The 18,826-nt window shown below is 24.6% G+C and overlaps 9 protein-coding genes across 9 annotated transcripts; 4 read left to right on the top strand and 5 right to left on the bottom strand.

Moving 5' to 3' along the window:
• Positions 1-1,022: 1,022 nt before the first annotated feature.
• PCHAS_0835800 (UBX domain-containing protein, putative) lies at positions 1,023-2,656 on the bottom strand (the record flags this gene model as incomplete). Its single annotated transcript, XM_016797982.1, has 3 exons — positions 1,023-2,264; positions 2,377-2,427; positions 2,561-2,656. The coding sequence occupies 3 exons, from the start codon at positions 2,654-2,656 to the stop codon at positions 1,023-1,025; spliced, it is 1,389 nt and encodes a 462-aa protein (XP_016653879.1).
• Positions 2,657-3,770: 1,114 nt separating this feature from the next.
• Positions 3,771-4,605, bottom strand: PCHAS_0835700 (conserved Plasmodium protein, unknown function; the record flags this gene model as incomplete). The annotated part of the gene is made up of 3 exons (XM_016797981.1): positions 3,771-4,044; positions 4,137-4,345; positions 4,519-4,605. 3 exons carry the CDS (start codon positions 4,603-4,605, stop codon positions 3,771-3,773), a joined length of 570 nt encoding a protein of 189 aa, XP_016653878.1.
• A 1,780-nt stretch (positions 4,606-6,385) lies between these two features.
• Positions 6,386-7,287, top strand: PCHAS_0835600 (V-type proton ATPase subunit E, putative; the record flags this gene model as incomplete). The annotated part of the gene is made up of 2 exons (XM_016797980.1): positions 6,386-6,394; positions 6,589-7,287. The coding sequence occupies 2 exons, from the start codon at positions 6,386-6,388 to the stop codon at positions 7,285-7,287; spliced, it is 708 nt and encodes a 235-aa protein (XP_016653877.1).
• A 346-nt stretch (positions 7,288-7,633) lies between these two features.
• PCHAS_0835500 (AP2 domain transcription factor, putative) lies at positions 7,634-8,269 on the bottom strand (the record flags this gene model as incomplete). Its single annotated transcript, XM_738493.2, has 1 exon — positions 7,634-8,269. One exon carries the CDS (start codon positions 8,267-8,269, stop codon positions 7,634-7,636), a length of 636 nt encoding a protein of 211 aa, XP_743586.2.
• Positions 8,270-9,175: 906 nt separating this feature from the next.
• Positions 9,176-9,592, bottom strand: PCHAS_0835400 (ATP synthase-associated protein, putative; the record flags this gene model as incomplete). The annotated part of the gene is made up of 1 exon (XM_740482.1): positions 9,176-9,592. The coding sequence occupies one exon, from the start codon at positions 9,590-9,592 to the stop codon at positions 9,176-9,178; it is 417 nt and encodes a 138-aa protein (XP_745575.1).
• A 998-nt stretch (positions 9,593-10,590) lies between these two features.
• Positions 10,591-11,037, top strand: PCHAS_0835300 (conserved protein, unknown function; the record flags this gene model as incomplete). Its single annotated transcript, XM_740481.1, has 1 exon — positions 10,591-11,037. The coding sequence occupies one exon, from the start codon at positions 10,591-10,593 to the stop codon at positions 11,035-11,037; it is 447 nt and encodes a 148-aa protein (XP_745574.1).
• Positions 11,038-11,357: 320 nt separating this feature from the next.
• Positions 11,358-14,276, bottom strand: PCHAS_0835200 (TFIIH basal transcription factor complex helicase XPD subunit, putative; the record flags this gene model as incomplete). Its single annotated transcript, XM_016797979.1, has 1 exon — positions 11,358-14,276. The coding sequence occupies one exon, from the start codon at positions 14,274-14,276 to the stop codon at positions 11,358-11,360; it is 2,919 nt and encodes a 972-aa protein (XP_016653876.1).
• A 994-nt stretch (positions 14,277-15,270) lies between these two features.
• PCHAS_0835100 (histidine--tRNA ligase, putative) lies at positions 15,271-16,899 on the top strand (the record flags this gene model as incomplete). Its single annotated transcript, XM_740192.1, has 1 exon — positions 15,271-16,899. The coding sequence occupies one exon, from the start codon at positions 15,271-15,273 to the stop codon at positions 16,897-16,899; it is 1,629 nt and encodes a 542-aa protein (XP_745285.1).
• Positions 16,900-17,696: 797 nt separating this feature from the next.
• PCHAS_0835000 (conserved Plasmodium protein, unknown function) lies at positions 17,697-18,773 on the top strand (the record flags this gene model as incomplete). Its single annotated transcript, XM_016797978.1, has 4 exons — positions 17,697-17,729; positions 17,835-17,913; positions 17,999-18,045; positions 18,156-18,773. The coding sequence occupies 4 exons, from the start codon at positions 17,697-17,699 to the stop codon at positions 18,771-18,773; spliced, it is 777 nt and encodes a 258-aa protein (XP_016653875.1).
• Positions 18,774-18,826: the final 53 nt, after the last annotated feature.

Genomic DNA, 18,826 nt, shown 5'->3' with positions numbered 1-18,826 from the left:
TACATAGTTATCATAATTGAGAAATGGAAAAAATTGAAAAGGTAATACATACATACGTATAATAGGACTAGGGAGACGCCTATGGATGGATATGCTCCTTCGTATATCTACCCTAATATATTAAATTTCTACCTCTTCGATTATCTAAATAAAAACACTCTTCGGGTTCGAAAAATGGCTATACATAATGTATAATAATACATCACGTATAATATTAATAAACCATATTTTTATAATAATACAAATAAATTTACATATGCAATCTCATAAGAATCGCAAAATACCACGTGCATGGATGTGCATATTCCACAAATCATTTTATCAAAAAAAAAAAATAGACACACAAAAATATTATGCAGAACTAATTCATCAAACTAACTTTCTACACAGTGCCAAACTTATTCTGTTCGATCCATCCCTAAATATAAAATAATTCTACTTATTAAAAACGATTAAACGGTGTTTTAAAAAATACGCACATCTCTCTTTCCGCATTCGTCCCTAATTCTTTACCTACCAAGCTCGCTCTCTACCTCAGCTAGCCATGCTTTAAAAAGGAAAGCGGCAACGAACGCGAAGGAAAAAGCGAACCCAATTTGCAATCCTTTACAATTGCTTCCACGCATTTACAATTGCTTCTATGCACTTACAATTGGCTCCCACACTAGGCCGGCACGCCAATTTACCCACCCATTTAAGCAGACAATGGCGATCTCATTTTTGTTTTTAATAAATTTAATTCAAAAATAGTTATCATTACAACAAATTTAATTAAAAACAGCGAAATAAAAATGGAAAAATAAAAAAATAAAAATAAAAAAATAAAAATAAAAAACAGCTATAAATAGCGAACTAAACTAGCTATAACAAATGACGTGAAATATTCACGTACAACAAATGATTTCACACTTACGTTCCTAAAATTTTTATTTTAAAAACATATAGTCGAATTCCAACACAAATTAACTAGTCATATTATTCGCATGTTACTAAAAACATTTCATCATATCTTCTTGTAAATTTTACTCTTCCTCATCATCAGATGAATCTAATGATTTCATATTAAGAACTGCATTTGGATATAAATCAAAATTTTTTATTGGATTTGTCGAATTTTTTAAAACTGATTTTGTATGCCCACATATTAAATCAAATTTACATGGAATATTCATATTTTTTTTTTTCGTTTTATCAATTTCTAATATATCACAACATTCAGCCCAATCATATATATCTCTTAGTGTATGATTGTCGCTAAAATTATTTTGAACCTTTAATCCATTTGGTAATCGTAATAATATTTTTGTAACTTTATCATTAGGTTCAATAGTTAATGGAAATCTTTTACTTTTTTCATTTCGTTTATTTTTTATATCTTTTATATAATTTTTTTTTTTTTCAATTTTTTGTAATTTTTCATTTTCTTTTTTTTGTTTTTCTTCCATAATTTGTTTATCCCTTTTTAAAGCTTCTTGATATTCTCTATCTTGTTCTTCCCTTAATAGTCTGTCTCTATAAACTGATTCATCAACACTACTTCTCATTGATGTACTTCTTTGTAGTTTCTTTTTTTCGACTTCAGCTTTGTCAATACATCCAATAATAGATTGTATAATTTCTGTAGCATTGGGAGTTCCATATATTACGGACAATTCTTTAATACTCGATCCATATGCTAGCAATATGTTAATTTGTGGAAACATATATATATTTATTACATCATGTAATTCAGTAAGGGAGTATTTACTAATGTCCTGAGCATATAATATACAGTTGTTTTCAAAAAATGAAATAATTTCTATATTTGTATAAATATGTTTACAAAAATATGCACTCTCTTCATTTTCTGTATGTAAATAAACAAGTAATAACTTCTCGTCCCTTTTTGATTTATTTATTGCTTCCTTAAGACTTCCATTAAAAAACGTTGCATGAATCTTCCCATACTTTTCTTCATAATACATTGTAAAACTATTCTTACTACATACACTTAAAATATAAGTACTTATTAAATGAAAACATGAAGTAATCAAGTTATATATGTTTCGAAATAAAGGACAAATTATACCTCCTACATTATTTAATACTTCAAAAAAATTCGACTTTACTATATCATTTTCATCTTTTTTAAATACTTTATCATTGCCTGAATTGGATGTTTTATTTTGATTATTATTTATTATTTTATTTTCGCCACCCTTCTTTTCATTTCCTTTCCCTTCTCTCTTCCTTAAATTGCTTGAAGAATTAACCGATTGGGCTTCCTAAAAATTGTTTCAAACAAAATTGCATAAAACATGATGAGAAATTTTACATCTTTATCAACAAGGAGAACATATACCTATATGGATGCTAATTCCTTTTTCTATTTCTTACCTCATGCATGTTTTCTACCTTCCCATTTTTCAAATACTTAACTATGGCGTCCTAAAAATGAAAAGCAAATAAACCATGTTGTAAGTATGTGCCGCTTTTACGTCAGCATTGAAATATGCCAAAGCTTTACATCGCCATTGAAATATGCATTTCGTTCACACTATATGGTCACTCTTTGTAGTACCTCTAAATTTCCGTTGCACATCGCCAGCAATCGTTTTGCCTCCCCCTCGTCCGACAATTTTGTTACTTCCATAAACAATTTTATTTCATTATCCATCGCAATTATTTCGTACAAATGATTATTTAAAAATACCAAAAAAGAAAAAAAAATACACACAATAACAATAATACTCTACATATATTCATACATAATTATTCAATAACTGTATTTTTTTTTTTTCAAATCCAACATTTTATTTTTCCCTTTTTAAATCATTCGATTTTTCCATATGCAAATGATAAAGGATTGAAAGTAATTAAATTTGAAAAAAAAAAAAAAAAAAAAAAACATAAAAAAATATAAAAAAATTTTAATTACAAAAAAATAAAATAACTCATGGTAATATTATCCTTGTATCCTATTCCATATTTTTAAACATTTCTTTATTCATGATAAAAAGAAATAAATATAAATCTTTTTTTTTCTTTTAAAACATGACATAAATCAACTTTTTCAAAAAATGTCAAAATTAAAAAAAAAAAAAAAAAAAAAAAAAAACTATCTAATACCTAACATTCGCAACAGCATGAAATACAAAATACAAATCGTATGTTTATATAATCCTTATATTATCACAAGCATACTATATAATATATATATTTTTTTACCCTTATGCACAATGTTTGTATGCATACATAAAAATTTACTTTATATATTATTAAAAATGTATTTATTATTTTAATTACAGAACGATAAAGAGGAAAAAGTTAAACTGAATTGTCAAATTGGGTAGCAAATTATAAAAAAAATTTAATTAATTAATAAAAATACAATAAAAATACAACAAAAAAATATTTTTGAAACAAATATTTATAATAAATCAACTTATTAATAATCAAATTAATAAACATTTAAAATGTGTATTGCACATTATATGCACATATATATACTAGCTATGCAAACAATTTTTATCTAAATAAAGGGTTAATTATAAACAATCAGACAATATGAAAGCAATTTCATAACAACGTAGGAACAACTGGGTAAAGGATATCTCTTTCCCAATCTACGGAAATGGCTGTATCCCTTTTTCAAACATTCATCAAGGGTATATAATTATGACACTACAAGGACATACTCACCATTCTGATACAATTACTATTTATCTAAAAATATTCGAAAAAAAAAAACATAAAAATAAAAATAAAAACTGGTTTATGCTTAGCTTGCTCTACTCCGTTATTAGCTTAACATTTATATTCCAATGAAATAAAAAGTTATTTATTGATTTGGTTAGCTTTTCTCGGTATTCATTATTTAGTTCGGTGTTCGCAAAACTTATTGTTATATATCTCAAGCTTTTTGAATTAAAACAAAAATTTTTTAATAAAGCTATACATATAGGTGACCCAATCACAATTTTAAAATAAATAAGTCTTGGGAATGCGCGTTGTATGCAGTTGATGAAAGGGGGGCTTAAACTCCACGACCCGATTATTAACTTCCTGCAAATAAGTAAGCACGCCAGAAAGCACGTAAGTAAATAGTTACACCATTCACATGCATGACGAACGGATTGATTTCATGCATTGCTTACAACACATTCGGAAAGGGAGACAATACATATCTATTTGGAAATGTTAAAGAGGAACAATCGGTTATTTCATTTCTTATACTATTATTGCTATTCATATATTTTAAAATCAACAAAATATATTTTTTATTTTTTAAACGAATGGTTGTTTTTTTTCTCAAAAGGTTTGTATTTTGAACAGCATCAAGTACGGCAGCCCTCCATGTTTTATTCTGTACTCGTCGAAAAATAACGTAAAAAAATAACGTGAAAAAATAACGTGAAAAAATAACGTGAAAAAATAAAGCAAAAAAATAACGTAAAAAAAGAAAGCAAAATAAAGCATGCACACTCTTCATGTAATTTCTCTGGCCTATGTCAATGCCATGCATTTCTATATACTTACTAAGTATAGCAATTTAAAAAAATCATCGAGCAAAGGAAAAAAATCCAATAGCTTTACTACAACTATCGTTGTACATATGTTATTCATATTGGGTTAAGCATTTTATTCGTTCGTTTATTTTTTTGAAATTTTTTGCAATTTTTTTGAAAATTTTTTGCGAATTTTATTGTTCCATAGTTTTCCCAAAAATCAGTTTAATTTTTTTTGAAATTTCCTAATTTATATATTTTTATACATGATTAACAATCTGAAAATAGTTAAATCGTAGAACAAATTTAATAGACATGAATTGATATTGTTTTTAAATATTTTTTTTCTTTAATTTTGTTGTAAATAATTTTTTTTTCCCAGTCTTGACTATTATAACTGTTGTGTATATATTTTTTTCAAAATTTTTTTCAAAATTTTTTTTCGCGTTTTTTACAAAATTGCTTACACAATTGTTTACATAAATTGTTTACATAAATTGATAAATGCTTCGTAAAAATATTGACATAAAAAACGGCGTAAAAAACGAGGCAAAACGCGGCAAACAACAACGAATTGTTTTGAAAATAGAAAAATGGATGGCCAGAATTAATAAAATTTTATGTGCACACCTTTATTACAATTGTCAAACCGTTCTATTTTTTTATTATGACATATTTTTATATATTATAAAATATATACACACACGTAAATATTATTTATGTCTATTCCTCTGATTTATTATACATATTTACGAACAAATAAGGAAGGAAATAATTCAAATTGTAAATATAACCCCCTATAACTTAAAAAATAAAGTATAACACACTATATATAATACAATATAATATGTTTTAGCTATAGGAATGTATAAAAGACCTTATCCATCCTTCTACAACATAATAAATATTATATTTAAAACGAAAAAAAGTATTCTATCTGTTTTTATATACATACAATAATTCCACACCCTAAAAATATGTCTCTCTCTATGTTCTAAAAATGGTGTTAACCTTATTTCATAATTTTTTTAAATAATTTAAAAAAAATAAACTTAATAAATGACATAAAATTTGATAAGCATGTTAGGAAATTAAAAAAAATTATTCCCCCCAAATCCAGACTGTTTAAAATTGTTGCATAAAAAAGGAAAGAACAATATTAAAAATGTTTTAAATAAAAAAATAACTATAAAAGCTTAAGCTTAGTAGACTTGCTTCCTAATATTAATCGTATTTTATTACAATTTTTGTTTTCTTCTTTTTATAATAATCTTAAAAATGTTGCTTTGTATTTATGCTTATACACAATTATAATAAATAAATCGATAAGTGAAAATAGGAAATACTTCAATTAGGAAAAAATATATTACACCTTTTCTTTGCTTACCAACGAAATTATAATAATATAAAAAAAAAATATAAATATAATATCACATTATAACAAATAAAAAATAAAAACTCTCTTTATAAAACTTAAAATGGCAAGTAATAAAAATAAATATTGAAAAATTATTAAAATAATTATATGTTTTTTTTTATGTATATTTTTTTGGGAAATATTTCCATTTATAGCACGCCAGTGCTTACTGATTGGTAATTTCTTTATTTATAAGGAACAACAAAAAATAAAATAAATTACATACCTACATAAATTAATTAAACATATAAAATGAACTGATCGAATTTCTGTTATTTCTCATATATACTTATAATTAGGATTTATAATATATATTTTTTTTTTATTCTTATAGTCTGTTTATTTTTTTCTTTACGATTTTTTTCATGTTTTCCATTTTCCCATCCCTTTCCTGATAATAATATTTAATTTTGAAACGTTGAAAAATATAAAATAAAAAACATATTTTATTAAATTGTCATGAATTAAATATTTAAAGAAAATGGCTCTCGTAAGTTTTAAAAAGCAAAGCAATTTTAATATCTAAACAAAATCTACGTATCCAAGCCCATCATTCATATTATATACTACGCATATGGATTCAAAATTGTTTTTCTTTTTGTTTTCCACCCTTCTATTATTTATATCTACAAAGCATATGCCCCATACATTCCCCACTTCCTTTTTGTTTTTCTATTTTGATAGGACGATGCAGAAGCACAAAAACAAATTCAGCAAATGGTTAACTTCATTTTGAATGAAGCAAAAGATAAGGCACATGAAATCGAAGCGAAAGCACTCGAAGATTTTAATATAGAGAAATTAAGAATTGTACAAAAGATGAAAGAAAAAATAAGATTAGAATTTCAAAAAAAAGCAAAACAAATGGAAATCAAAAGATCTATAAATCATTCATCTGCTATTAATAAAGCTAGACTTAAAAAAATGTCTGCCAAAGATCAAGTATTTAAAGAAATTTATAAAATAAGTAGTGATAAATTAGCAGAACTATATAAAGAAAAAGATAAATATAAAAATCTAATTATCGATTTAATTGTACAATCTTTATATTATATACAAGAACCACATGTTATTGTTATGTGTAGAGAAGTTGATAAATCTATTGTTGAAGGATCCTTAAATGAAGCTGCACATAGATATACTGAAAAAATTAAAAAACAATTTAATATAACTAAAAATGTTAAAATTGAACTTGATAAGTCAGGTAATTATTTACCTCCACCTCCATCCGAAAATAATGAAGGTACATCATGCTTAGGTGGTATTGTATTAACAACACCAAATAGAAAAATTAATTGTGATAATACCTTAGATTTACGTCTTAAACTAGCCATAGAATATTGCACACCAGAAATAAAAAGAATGTTCTTTGAAATGAATTAAAATTTGTGTACTAATTTTTATTTTAACCTACGGTATCCATAAAGTAGGTATATGATGATATTGTGTGTAGTCCCCTTAAATTATTTAATAACATATTAGTTTTTATTTATTTTTTTTTTTTTTAATTATAATTTTTTTCATAAGTTAATTTTTCCACTTATTATTCATGCAATTGCAAACAAAATTTCAAACAACACCGAAATATTTATAATATATGGAATGCACTTTTTCCGCTTCGCACACAAATTTACAATTCCATAAATAAGTAGCAATATGAATAATATAGTAAAAAAAAAATAAAATTTTATCCTTTTTTTATAACAAAAAAAGCTTGAATATGCATAAACTAAAATTGACCTTTTGATATTTTCGAATATTTTTTCTTTCTTAATAATCGTTCATCTTTCTTTTGTATGTAATCCATTCTTAATTGTCTTTCTGATTTCCTATTATCAACTCTACCTGACTGTTCCAAATTTTTTCTGAACTGTTCAGCTGCTAATTTTGCTTGTAAAACACCAAAAGCGCATCGAAATCTTCGAATTCTATGAACTCCATCTTCAACCCATTGAACCATCCATACATTTAATCGATGATAATAAGAAACTCCTTTAACTTTTGAAATAAACCATGGTATTTCATCATATTTTACATTATATTTTCTTTTTTTCCAATATTTCCACATGGGTAATAAATTCCATGGATAGTCATCTCCTAAGTATTCTCCTGACCTTAAGGACTCAATCCATTTTGTACGATAATAATTATTTGGTATAAATTGTTGTAATCCACTTGTTTTGGCACTAAAGCAATCTGAAGGGGCTAGGTGTTCCGGAGGTGTTACATGTGGATGTATTATTTCTCTTGTTTTAGGTTTATAAGGATGTTTTGATAATAATATTTCTGACAATGTGCATATATTTTTATTCTGCAATATTTTTTTTCTTAAATTTTCTGACTGGTTAATAATATTTCGCAACATTTCGTTAAAAAAATACACAGCTAGCCAAAATTATATTTACTTTTCATTTTTGTTAAATATATTTTTGCTCTAATTAGGAAATGTTATTTCATCATAATTCATCACATTTGTTTCTTTACTTTTTATTTATTTTTTAATTTTTTTTTAATAACTAAAATGGAATAATATATTTTTCGCAAAAATATAAATCAAATTTATTGCCTTACTTTGTAATGCGCACATGAGTGTACTATGCAATTTATTCATCACGCACATACGTATGTATATAGAATAATTTATCGACATTTTTTTCAAAAAAAAATAATAATATCAAAATAAATTACCATTTAGCTAGCCGAATAAATACAAATTTTAGGAACAATTTATTAACTTAAAAAAATTGCATTATGTGCCATTGTATCAATATTGCTCTCGTTTAGTAAATAAAACGTAACCTATATAAGTAAACGAGACAACATAGGGGCATACAATATATATATTTATAAAATCCATACACCATCACCTTATGCTTATGCAATGAAGTATTATGACCCATATATACTTAATATCAATTTTGGAGTGTCATAAAAATTATTTTATCTACAGCATGTGCAGCTCTTTATCCGTTGCTTGTCAAAAGTAACGCTTTTAAATAAAAAAACGAAAATTAAATAATGTTATTGTAAAGTTTAAAAAAATGAAATAAACAAATCAATAGGTATAAATACACATGTACAGTCATGCAGTATACACACATTTAATATTATCCATTCTACGGTGAAAAATATAAATTTATTCTTAAAATAAAAGGTGTAAAAGGGTACTAAAATTGCCTGACATGTTCAGAAAAATAGGAAAAGCATAAAAAATATATGCATACTATTTTTTTTTAATATATAATACATATGTAATATCAGAAATGGCTAGCTAATCTTTTCCTAGTATATCTTTTTTTTTTAAATAATTTTTATAGTTAGGATGTCCAACATTAAACATATTATTTGAATATTTAAACTTTAATTTTTGAACTAATAAATTAATCTTGTTGTCATGAGCTAATAAACTTAAATATGCAACAAAAAAACTTAAATATAATATGGATGTACCAAATTCATTTTCAAACAATTTTTGTGTAAGAAAATCTATTGCTTTTCCAGTTAAAAAAATATGTTCCGTTTTTGGAGAATTCTCTTCTTCTTTATGTTTAACTTCAAATAGAATTGGCGACATTAGTAGCATAGTTCCTCTACCAGCATTGATTACTTTTTTTCTATCCGTTATATTTTTTTCATTTTTCTGAACAACATTTTTAAAAAATCTTCTTACAAAATTAAATTTATTCATCCTCTTTGCTTATTAATATAACTTCTATGCTATCCAATGTTTGACCATTCGCCCATATATTGAACATGTGAAATTTGTGTGCGCCAATCTTACGTTCTTAATTATTACAATAGTTTAAATATAATATTCCCCTTTGCTTTTTCTTGTCAATTGATTTCTTTAAAATGGTTATACATATGCACACAAATACATATATTTAGCCCTCTTTGTATATACGTATATTGCTGTTGTAATGCTATATATATGAATTATAAAAACTGTGAAAAAAAAGCGAGTCCTCAAAGGATTTATCAAATAATTTCTGAAAACGAAATTTGTAACTCTCTTAGTTTTTACTATTAATTCATAAATATTTTTTTTATATGGTAATTAAAAAATTGGAGGAATACGCATGTGTATATTATGCGTTCGTTAGTTGGCTTGACTTTATTTATGTATTTTGTTTTCTCTTTATTACCATTTTATTTATTTTTTCCAGTATTTTTTTCCTGTAATTTTTCCTTTATTTTTTCTTTATTATTTTTTTTATTCCTTTTTTTTTATCATATATATGCACATATTTTTTTTCAGCTACTGTAAATAATAAATTTGCCAGCCATTCGTGGCAAGGTCAAAGTACACATATGCCCTCTACGCATTTTATTTCAGCTTTACTATTATAACTTTTTTAATTTTTCCTATACATACATTATTTATATATTTACTATTTTTTTTACTTTTTATTATCATTTGTATATTCTTATATATTGGCAAAAAATGAAGTTCAAGAGTGTAAAGTTATGCATTATGTAGCCACATTTCATACAGCTTTTTTTTGAACTCAATCCTTGAATAGCTATTTTTTTTTTTTTTTTTTATATTAAAAAATATTATGGATAATACAACACACGAAGATAAGAGAAAGAGAGGAAAAGAAAACCTGGGCAAGCAACAATTTTGAAAAGGGAAAATGATAATTTCTAGGCCTTTTAAGTAAACAGCCAATATATATAAACAATATGCAGTACAATCTAATTTTAAATAAAATAAACACAAACTATGTTGTTGACCCATATGTAAGTATGCTATATATAAAGAGAGCATACAAGTATTTACATTTTCTTAAAAAAAATAATGGAAATATTGTTATACTAGGAAATAAATACAACGAAATAAAATTAGAAAATTATTTTGAAAACAAAATAGACCATAAACAGTTATGTGATTTAAACTTTTTAACAAATTCAACAAAAAAATATGATCTATTAATTTGTACTGATATACCATTATATTATAGTTATATCAAAAATATTTTTATACCTAAAATGTTTGTAGGACCTGGATCAGAATTTGTTAAAAATAAAACCTACTTACACATTTTCGATTATTTTATTCCTCTTACTAATAAAAAATTAGACCTCCATTTGCATTACATTCTCCAAAAGCGCTACTTATCCGCGCCATAGTTTTTTGCACACATCTTTTTTCCCAACATTTTTTCCCAACATTTTTTGCACACCTTTTTTTCTCAACATTTTTCCCAACATTTTTTCCACCTTGCATGTTCACCACCAATTTGTTCGAAACAATGAAAAAACAATATTAGCTAGCCAGCTAGCCATTTATCATTTTAAAATTACCAATTAAAAATTAACAGTTTAAAAAATGGCAATAAGAACTTGCCTAATGCTTAACGCTTCAAAAAGTATGTAAAAAAAAAAAATGTCGCCATAAAGGCCATAAATAAACCCACGAATGAAAAAACTTTTTTTTCACATTTTGGGGGTCAAATAAAATCATCCATATTGAGAACGGACTTAACTATATCCCAACATTTGCTGGGGTTTTGTAAAATAACTTGTGATATTTTAGTTTGATCAGTCTCTTTATATTCTTGAGACATATTAAGAAGAAACTTTTTAGAAATACTAACACCTGCTCCAATAGTTAAATTAATATTTGATACATCCATACATTTAATAATCCATGGTGGTAATTTACCTTTCTTATCATTCCTTGCATATCTAATATCAGAAAAAATCATAATACCATAATCTTTTTTATTTCTTATAATTCTTCCCACACATTGAGAAGCTTGTCTCATTGCATCAAAAGTTAAAAACTCATTCTCTTGTATATTATATGTTTCCTTTAAAAAATCAAGCCTTGCTTTTAATATTCGTGATAAGGTATATTGATATGGTATACCAAATAAAATCACACATTTCCCATAATGCTTATCAAAATCAATACCTTCAGCTATTTTACCTCTACAAATTGATAAAAAGACTGCTCCTTTCCCTAAGTCACATGCTTTTTTAAAATTATGTAATGCAATTGTTGTTGATACTATATCCTTTGTTTCAATAAATATTAATTTATATTCTAATATATTTGATATGATTCCTAATTCATACCATGTTGACATAACATGCTCCATATATATATAAGAAGGAAAATATGAAATGATCCCATCTGGTATATTCTTACACATCTCAACTAATAAAAAACCGTAATTTTTAATTACATTTAAATCGTTACGTAATGAATATTGAGAAGATAGTGGAATCAAATCTGAACTTTTTGTTACAATAAGAGGACATACACAATTTCTATCAAAGGACATTGGAAATGATGCTGTTAATACTGTACTAAAATTTAATAATTTTGGATATAACTCAAGAGGGGTTATAGTACCACTTGTTAAAACAACTGATTTATATCTATTCAATACAGATTTCATTGCAATTGAAGAATCTAAACATGCAAATTGTATGACCGGGTCATATATACCTGTTGCTTCAGGATATGGTTCACATATTATTATAAATCCTTTAAAATAATTACCTATTAATGTGCAAAAATTACATACAACATTTAATGCCGAATAATCATCAGTATCTACTACTTGCAATGCATTCAATAAACTTTTTAATCTATCAAAACTATATTTAAAAAATGATGTATCTAATTTTGTATCTTTTTCACATTTATATAAAAATGATAATGGACCTTCTGATGTTACTTCATATATATTTATATATTTTTTTAAATAAACTACTACAATTCTCATTAAATTTAAAAAATGTTCTGACTTTCTTATATTTCCGGGCATCACTACATTTTTTATAATATCTTCCATTAAGAGTGGGCTATAATTTATTTCTTCTAAATTTGACTTATCCTTATCCTTGTCCTTTATAACATTATCACTACTATCAATATTTAATATCTTTTTTAAATCATCTATAATTACCTTATCAGTAAGTTTTTCAACATCATCCCCTTCTCTATTATTAGGCTCTTCCCCCAAGAGTCCTCGAAACACTAAATTCATTTCTTCATCAAAGTATATTTCATCTTGCTGATTTTTTTTATTTTGGGACTCCAAATTATCATCATTATTACCATTCCCACTACTTAACTGTGTAAACATATCCTCTTTATTTTCATTAAACTGTTTATTGCCACTATTTATTGATTCCATTTGTTCACCATTTCTATTCATCATTGAATTATATTCTTCCTTCCCTGATTTTATTTTCTTCAATATTTTGTAGCATTCTTCTCTCAGCTTATCCTCATTAACGATTCGTGATTTTTCAATTTTTTTAAATAAAGTTGTAATATTCATTGATGCTTTATTTAGTATAGACCGATCGATATTAACACTTAATGCTTCTAAGCATACACTGTCAATATTGTGGGCTTCATCAAATACGATTATATCATTTTTTTTATAATTCACCCGATTATTTATATCCTTTCCTAAAAATATAGATTTTGAAACCTTAGGATCGATTATATATTGATAATTTAATACAATCACTTTAGCTATTTCAATAATTTTTTTTGCACAAAAATATGGACATATCGGGGCATTCATATTTTCACGATTTTTATAATTTTTACATAATGTTTTTAGTTCTTCAATTGTATACACACCAGGTTCAATTAATTCATATACAAAATCTTTTTTATAATTTTCAAAATAACCACATAAACCTAAATCATTATATTCGCTAATACTATTTTTTGAATTATAAATACTAAAATAATCTTCCATATCTATATGATGTTTATTTTTTATTATAAAATCAGATATTCTATCAATATTACTATTGGAATAATTATTTAATTTTTTACTTATATATTTTTTTTCTCTAACAAATGTAGCTGTTAATTTACGACACTCTTCATCAATCTTTTCTCTCTCATGTTTTAATAAAACCTTTTCATTTACACACATACAACGTCTAGCACTAATACCCATTGCTAATATTTCACTATTCCTACCAAATCGATTCCATGCATTATCATCTTCTTCATTCTTATATTCATTTCTTATCATATCACTATCCTCTTTTATATCAGTCTTTACAATTTGCTCTGATATTTCATTTCGTTTTTTTATTATATTTATTCTATAATTTATAACCTTTTTTAATTCGATTAATGATTTTTCCATTTCTGCAACAGTACGTGTGCAAAAAATAAATTTACTGTCATCATTTTTATAATACTGATACGAAGTTATGAGAGAAAAAATTGCCACCGTTTTTCCAGTACCAGTAGGCATTTCCAAAACACAATGCCCTTCACTATCTAATGTTTTTTTCAAATATTTCATATATGCATATTGCTCAGGATATATATAATCATATGGAAAAAAAATTTCCAAATCATCCAAATAAAAAACAACCATGATTATATTTTCTACATTTACATTAAAAAAATACAAAAAAAATTTATAAAAATTACAATAATCCCTTTTTACTTATCCTTGTCTTCTTATAACTCCATAAATTAAATCCATCCATGTGTATATAAATAAATTATATATTTAATATATGTTAATAATTTAACATCACTATTCACTTTTTTTTTCTGACTGTTCATGCATTTCATTCAAAATACATGCACAAGTAATAATTTTTTTTTCTTATATTTTTACTATTATTTTTTTCCTTAAAATTACAATGTGTATTTGGCTTGTTTTGCCGCCTGATCTATTTCTGCTCATTTTTCATCACAATTATTCTATACTTTCATTGAAATTGTGTTAGTATACCATCATTTTATATCCTTTAAAAGGGCAAAGAAAACGGAAAAAACATTTAAAAAGTATTATACATATATTTCCGCACAAACCTTTCCACTACCTTATTTTTTTACTCTACAAAACTTTAAAAAATTATACTTTTTAATTAAATATAGCTAAATTAAATTCTTTTATAATATACAAAAAATAAAATTAAAAATAATTAATAAAAAAATAATAATTAAAAATAGCATTTCAATAAAACAAAGCGAAAGCTGTGCCTTTAAACATGTTAATACATGCATACATTTTTATAGATATATAGTCAAGCACGAGGGAGTTAAATTCAATTTTATCCTACAGTAGCAACATGATGTGCAGAAATAACCATAAGTATATTATGCGAGCACATAAATTCCCAAATTAATCAAAGTTGTTCCTTCAATTATGCGATTATGTAACTATAAATATTTTTTTTTATTATTTAATTTTTTGGCTAGATTTTTTTTTCCTTTCTCATTTTCCAAATATTTTCCTCCCCAATATTCCCCTATTGCAATATAAAAATTTTGAATAAACAATTTGATTTTCCAAAAATGTTTGAAACAATTTCATTAAAAATAAATTAAAAAAAACGGCAGACACATGAAGGATCCCCATGTGGTCATTCGCAAAATGTAGATTAAAATATTTCCTTTTGTTTGCGATTTTTTTAAGAGCTCATTTTTTATGTAGAGATATTTTCAGCCAAAATAAGCCAAAAGTTTTTTTCATAAACAATATAGCTAATAATAGAAAACAGAAATTAAGAGAAAATAAAAAAATTATTTCAGTTAATAGTATAAAAGGGATAAGAACATTTAATCAAACACAATATAAAAAAAGAGAATATCTATTTAATATATGGAAAGACATAGCACGAAAATTTTCATATACTTTTTATGATTTACCCGTATTAGAAAATTTTGGACTTTTTCAAAAAAATAATATAAATGAATATTACGATTTTATTAAAAATAAAAGGCATTTAATATTACGTCCAGAAATAACACCACAATTAATTAATTATTTATTTTTCAAAAATGGAGGGTTAACAAACAAGCTGGAAACAGACATGCCCACATGTCGAACCAATTGTAATTGTGCCGATTCCCAAAGGTGTAGCAACAAGTGTAGACATAAAAATACTAGCCAAAAACAATATATGCTACAAAATTTTAAAAAGACTTTTAAAATGTGCACAATTGGTCAATGCTTCCGATATGAGAAAATTTCGAATTATCGTAAAAGAGAACATTACCAATGGAATATGGATATAATTGGAATAAATAATATAAATGCTGAAATTGAATTGTTTACTATTTTATTAACATTTTTTAAACAAGTAAAATTATATGATAAAGATATTATAATTAAAATTAATAATAAACAAATTATAAAATCTATTATATTAAAAGTTTTTAAAAATTCATTATTACATTATTATTCTCAAAAACAAATAGACGAAATTGTTGTAAATAAAATTCTACATATACTTGATAAATATAATAAAATTTCAAAATCTAATTTTAAATTATTATTACAAAAAAATATTCCATTTATAAAATATAATGATATAAACAATTTTAACAACATTATTTATAATATTAAGACTGTTGAAGATTTAGAAATATTTTTTAATTTTAACCCAAACATTTGTAATGACAATTCTGTAAAAAATATATTAAACTATTTCAAAAATTTAAATTTACACACATATTTCAAAATGGATTTAGCAACCGTAAGAGGATTAGATTATTATAAAAATACAATTTTTGAAGTTTTTTATAAAAATAAAATTAATAGAGCAATATGCGGTGGCGGACGTTATGATTTTATATTGAACAAAACAAACATACCGGCAGTAGGATTTGGTATGGGGGATGTTGTTATATCTGAAATATTATTTAATAAAGAAAATACTTGTAACACATTTGATGAAAGTATTAATATAGTATCATTTTTCCCAAATATAAATAATAATAATATAAAATTAAAAAATGATAAATATAAAGAATATTACGATATCTTACACACTCTTAGAATGAATAATATTAAAATTTATACATTATTGCAAAATAATTTAACCCTTTCAAAAGCTTTAAAAAAAGCCAACTCTTTAAAATCAGATTATTTTTTATTTTGTCAAGAGAATGAAGAAAACCATTTTATTTTAAAAAATTTAAAAACAGGACACCAACAGATTGTCAATTTAGAGAATATACTCTCCATTTATTCCTCCATTTAGCATGTTACATATTTGCACACTTCCTAAATTTAGTTTGGATAACTTCCATCTACAATCGTTGTTCAAATATCATCGGAACAACAATAGTTTATTCCATTTTGGATATCATGCTGACTCACTATATTATATTATTTTTTTTTTTCATACCTGTACATGTCATAAAAAGTTTGCTCTATTATATGCATATTTTTTTTGTAAATTTGTTTCCTTTTTAATATCTTATTTGTCAACAATATTAAAATGAAATATATATTTTTACTCAAAACCTTAAAACTAATTTAATATAAATACAATATATTTCATCCCAATATGCCTTTTAATTTGGTACAATTAAGTTTTTTTTTCAACCATTTTTTATGAACAGTTCATAAAAATAAAATTAAATTAGCTAATTTTTTTACCTTTCTGCATTAACGGTACATGCAATATTTTTTTTCTATAAAATATATTAATATAGTAAAAAATGAAAAATTATATATAAATTTTAACAGTGATATGATGAATATTCATGGGACTAAATAATAGAAAATCATTTTCCAAGCATACCCCATATATGCCATATATTATCTATTATACAAGTATGTAAACATGTCAAAATAAAAAGCGAAAATATTCCACTACTAGCTTTTTATCCAATTTTTTTTTTGTTTCACTGTGAAGGTATAAATATAATGCATATGCATATGAACAATGCATGTAATTAACATATGATAATAAAATAAGAACATATGTTAGAAATATATATGCAAAGAAAGGCACAGAATCTCCATATTTGTTAATTAATAAAAATAAAAGACATGGAAGATAGTGATGACGAAGATAAAATACAGGTTTGTTTTTTCAAATAGCATTACTTAATAGTTTTATGTTTAGCCTCCTTTTATACCTGAACATGCAATATATTTTTATCTGTTTTTTTCTTTTCACAATGAAAGGTTATCGTGTATGGAAATTCTACCGAGGCCAACTTCGACGATTTTTATAGAGAAGAAGCTAAAAAGGAAGGAAATGAAAGTAAGAAAATAAAGAACATTAATTGGGCATTTCAATTTTTATATCATCACAAATTTTATTGTTTTTTTTTTTTTGACAATATAAGATATAGGAAGCCTGGATGGCACTGATTATCCTCCAAATGAAGCTGAGGTATGAAAAAATACACTTATAGCCAAATGGACTATAAATATGTATAACATTCTTAACAAAATATAGTGACAATCTATAATGAAATATTATTTTTTTTTGTGTGTGTGCAGAAGAAAGAACAAGAGATCGATATGGAACTTCAAGTACAAAAAGCAACAAAAGAAAATAAAGTCTATATGAAATATGATTATACCAAAGAAAAACCATGGATCCATCACCAAGATAAAAGCATGTGGTTCAACTACAATTTCAATGAGCAAACTTTTAAAGAATGGATACAAAAACATATAGATAAAAGATTAGAAAAACAAAAAAATTATAAAATAGAAACTTATGATAATATTTATGATGATAGTAATTTTAAAACAAATATTGATAATCAATTATTATATGAACAAGACATAAAAAATCGAAATTTTAAAAATACAAATTTTACAAAAAATACTGACAATAATTTTAATAAATATAACAATCAAAAAAATATGCCTAATAATAATATATCACGAACAAAAGAAAATAATCATCGTAATTATGGTAACCCTTTAAATTATGAACAAAATTCTGCACATCAACCAGCCAATAAGCCATACAATTCTACTAATACGAATCGAAATGCCAATCTAGAAAAAGGTCAAATTAAAAAAGAAAAAGATAATATCCAATCAAAACAGGACCTATCCCAGTTTCAGCAGTTCATTAATTTTTTCAAGCAAAACCAGGAGACATAACACAATCAAGTATGTATTAAACGAAAAAAAGTAAAAAAATTAAAAAAAATTAG

Source organism: Plasmodium chabaudi, assembly GCF_900002335.3.
Source record: "Plasmodium chabaudi chabaudi strain AS genome assembly, chromosome: 8".
In the NCBI taxonomy this organism is placed as follows: domain Eukaryota; phylum Apicomplexa; class Aconoidasida; order Haemosporida; family Plasmodiidae; genus Plasmodium; species Plasmodium chabaudi.
The sequence above is the reverse complement of the archived record's forward strand: the minus strand, read 5'-3'. Positions and strand labels throughout refer to the sequence as shown.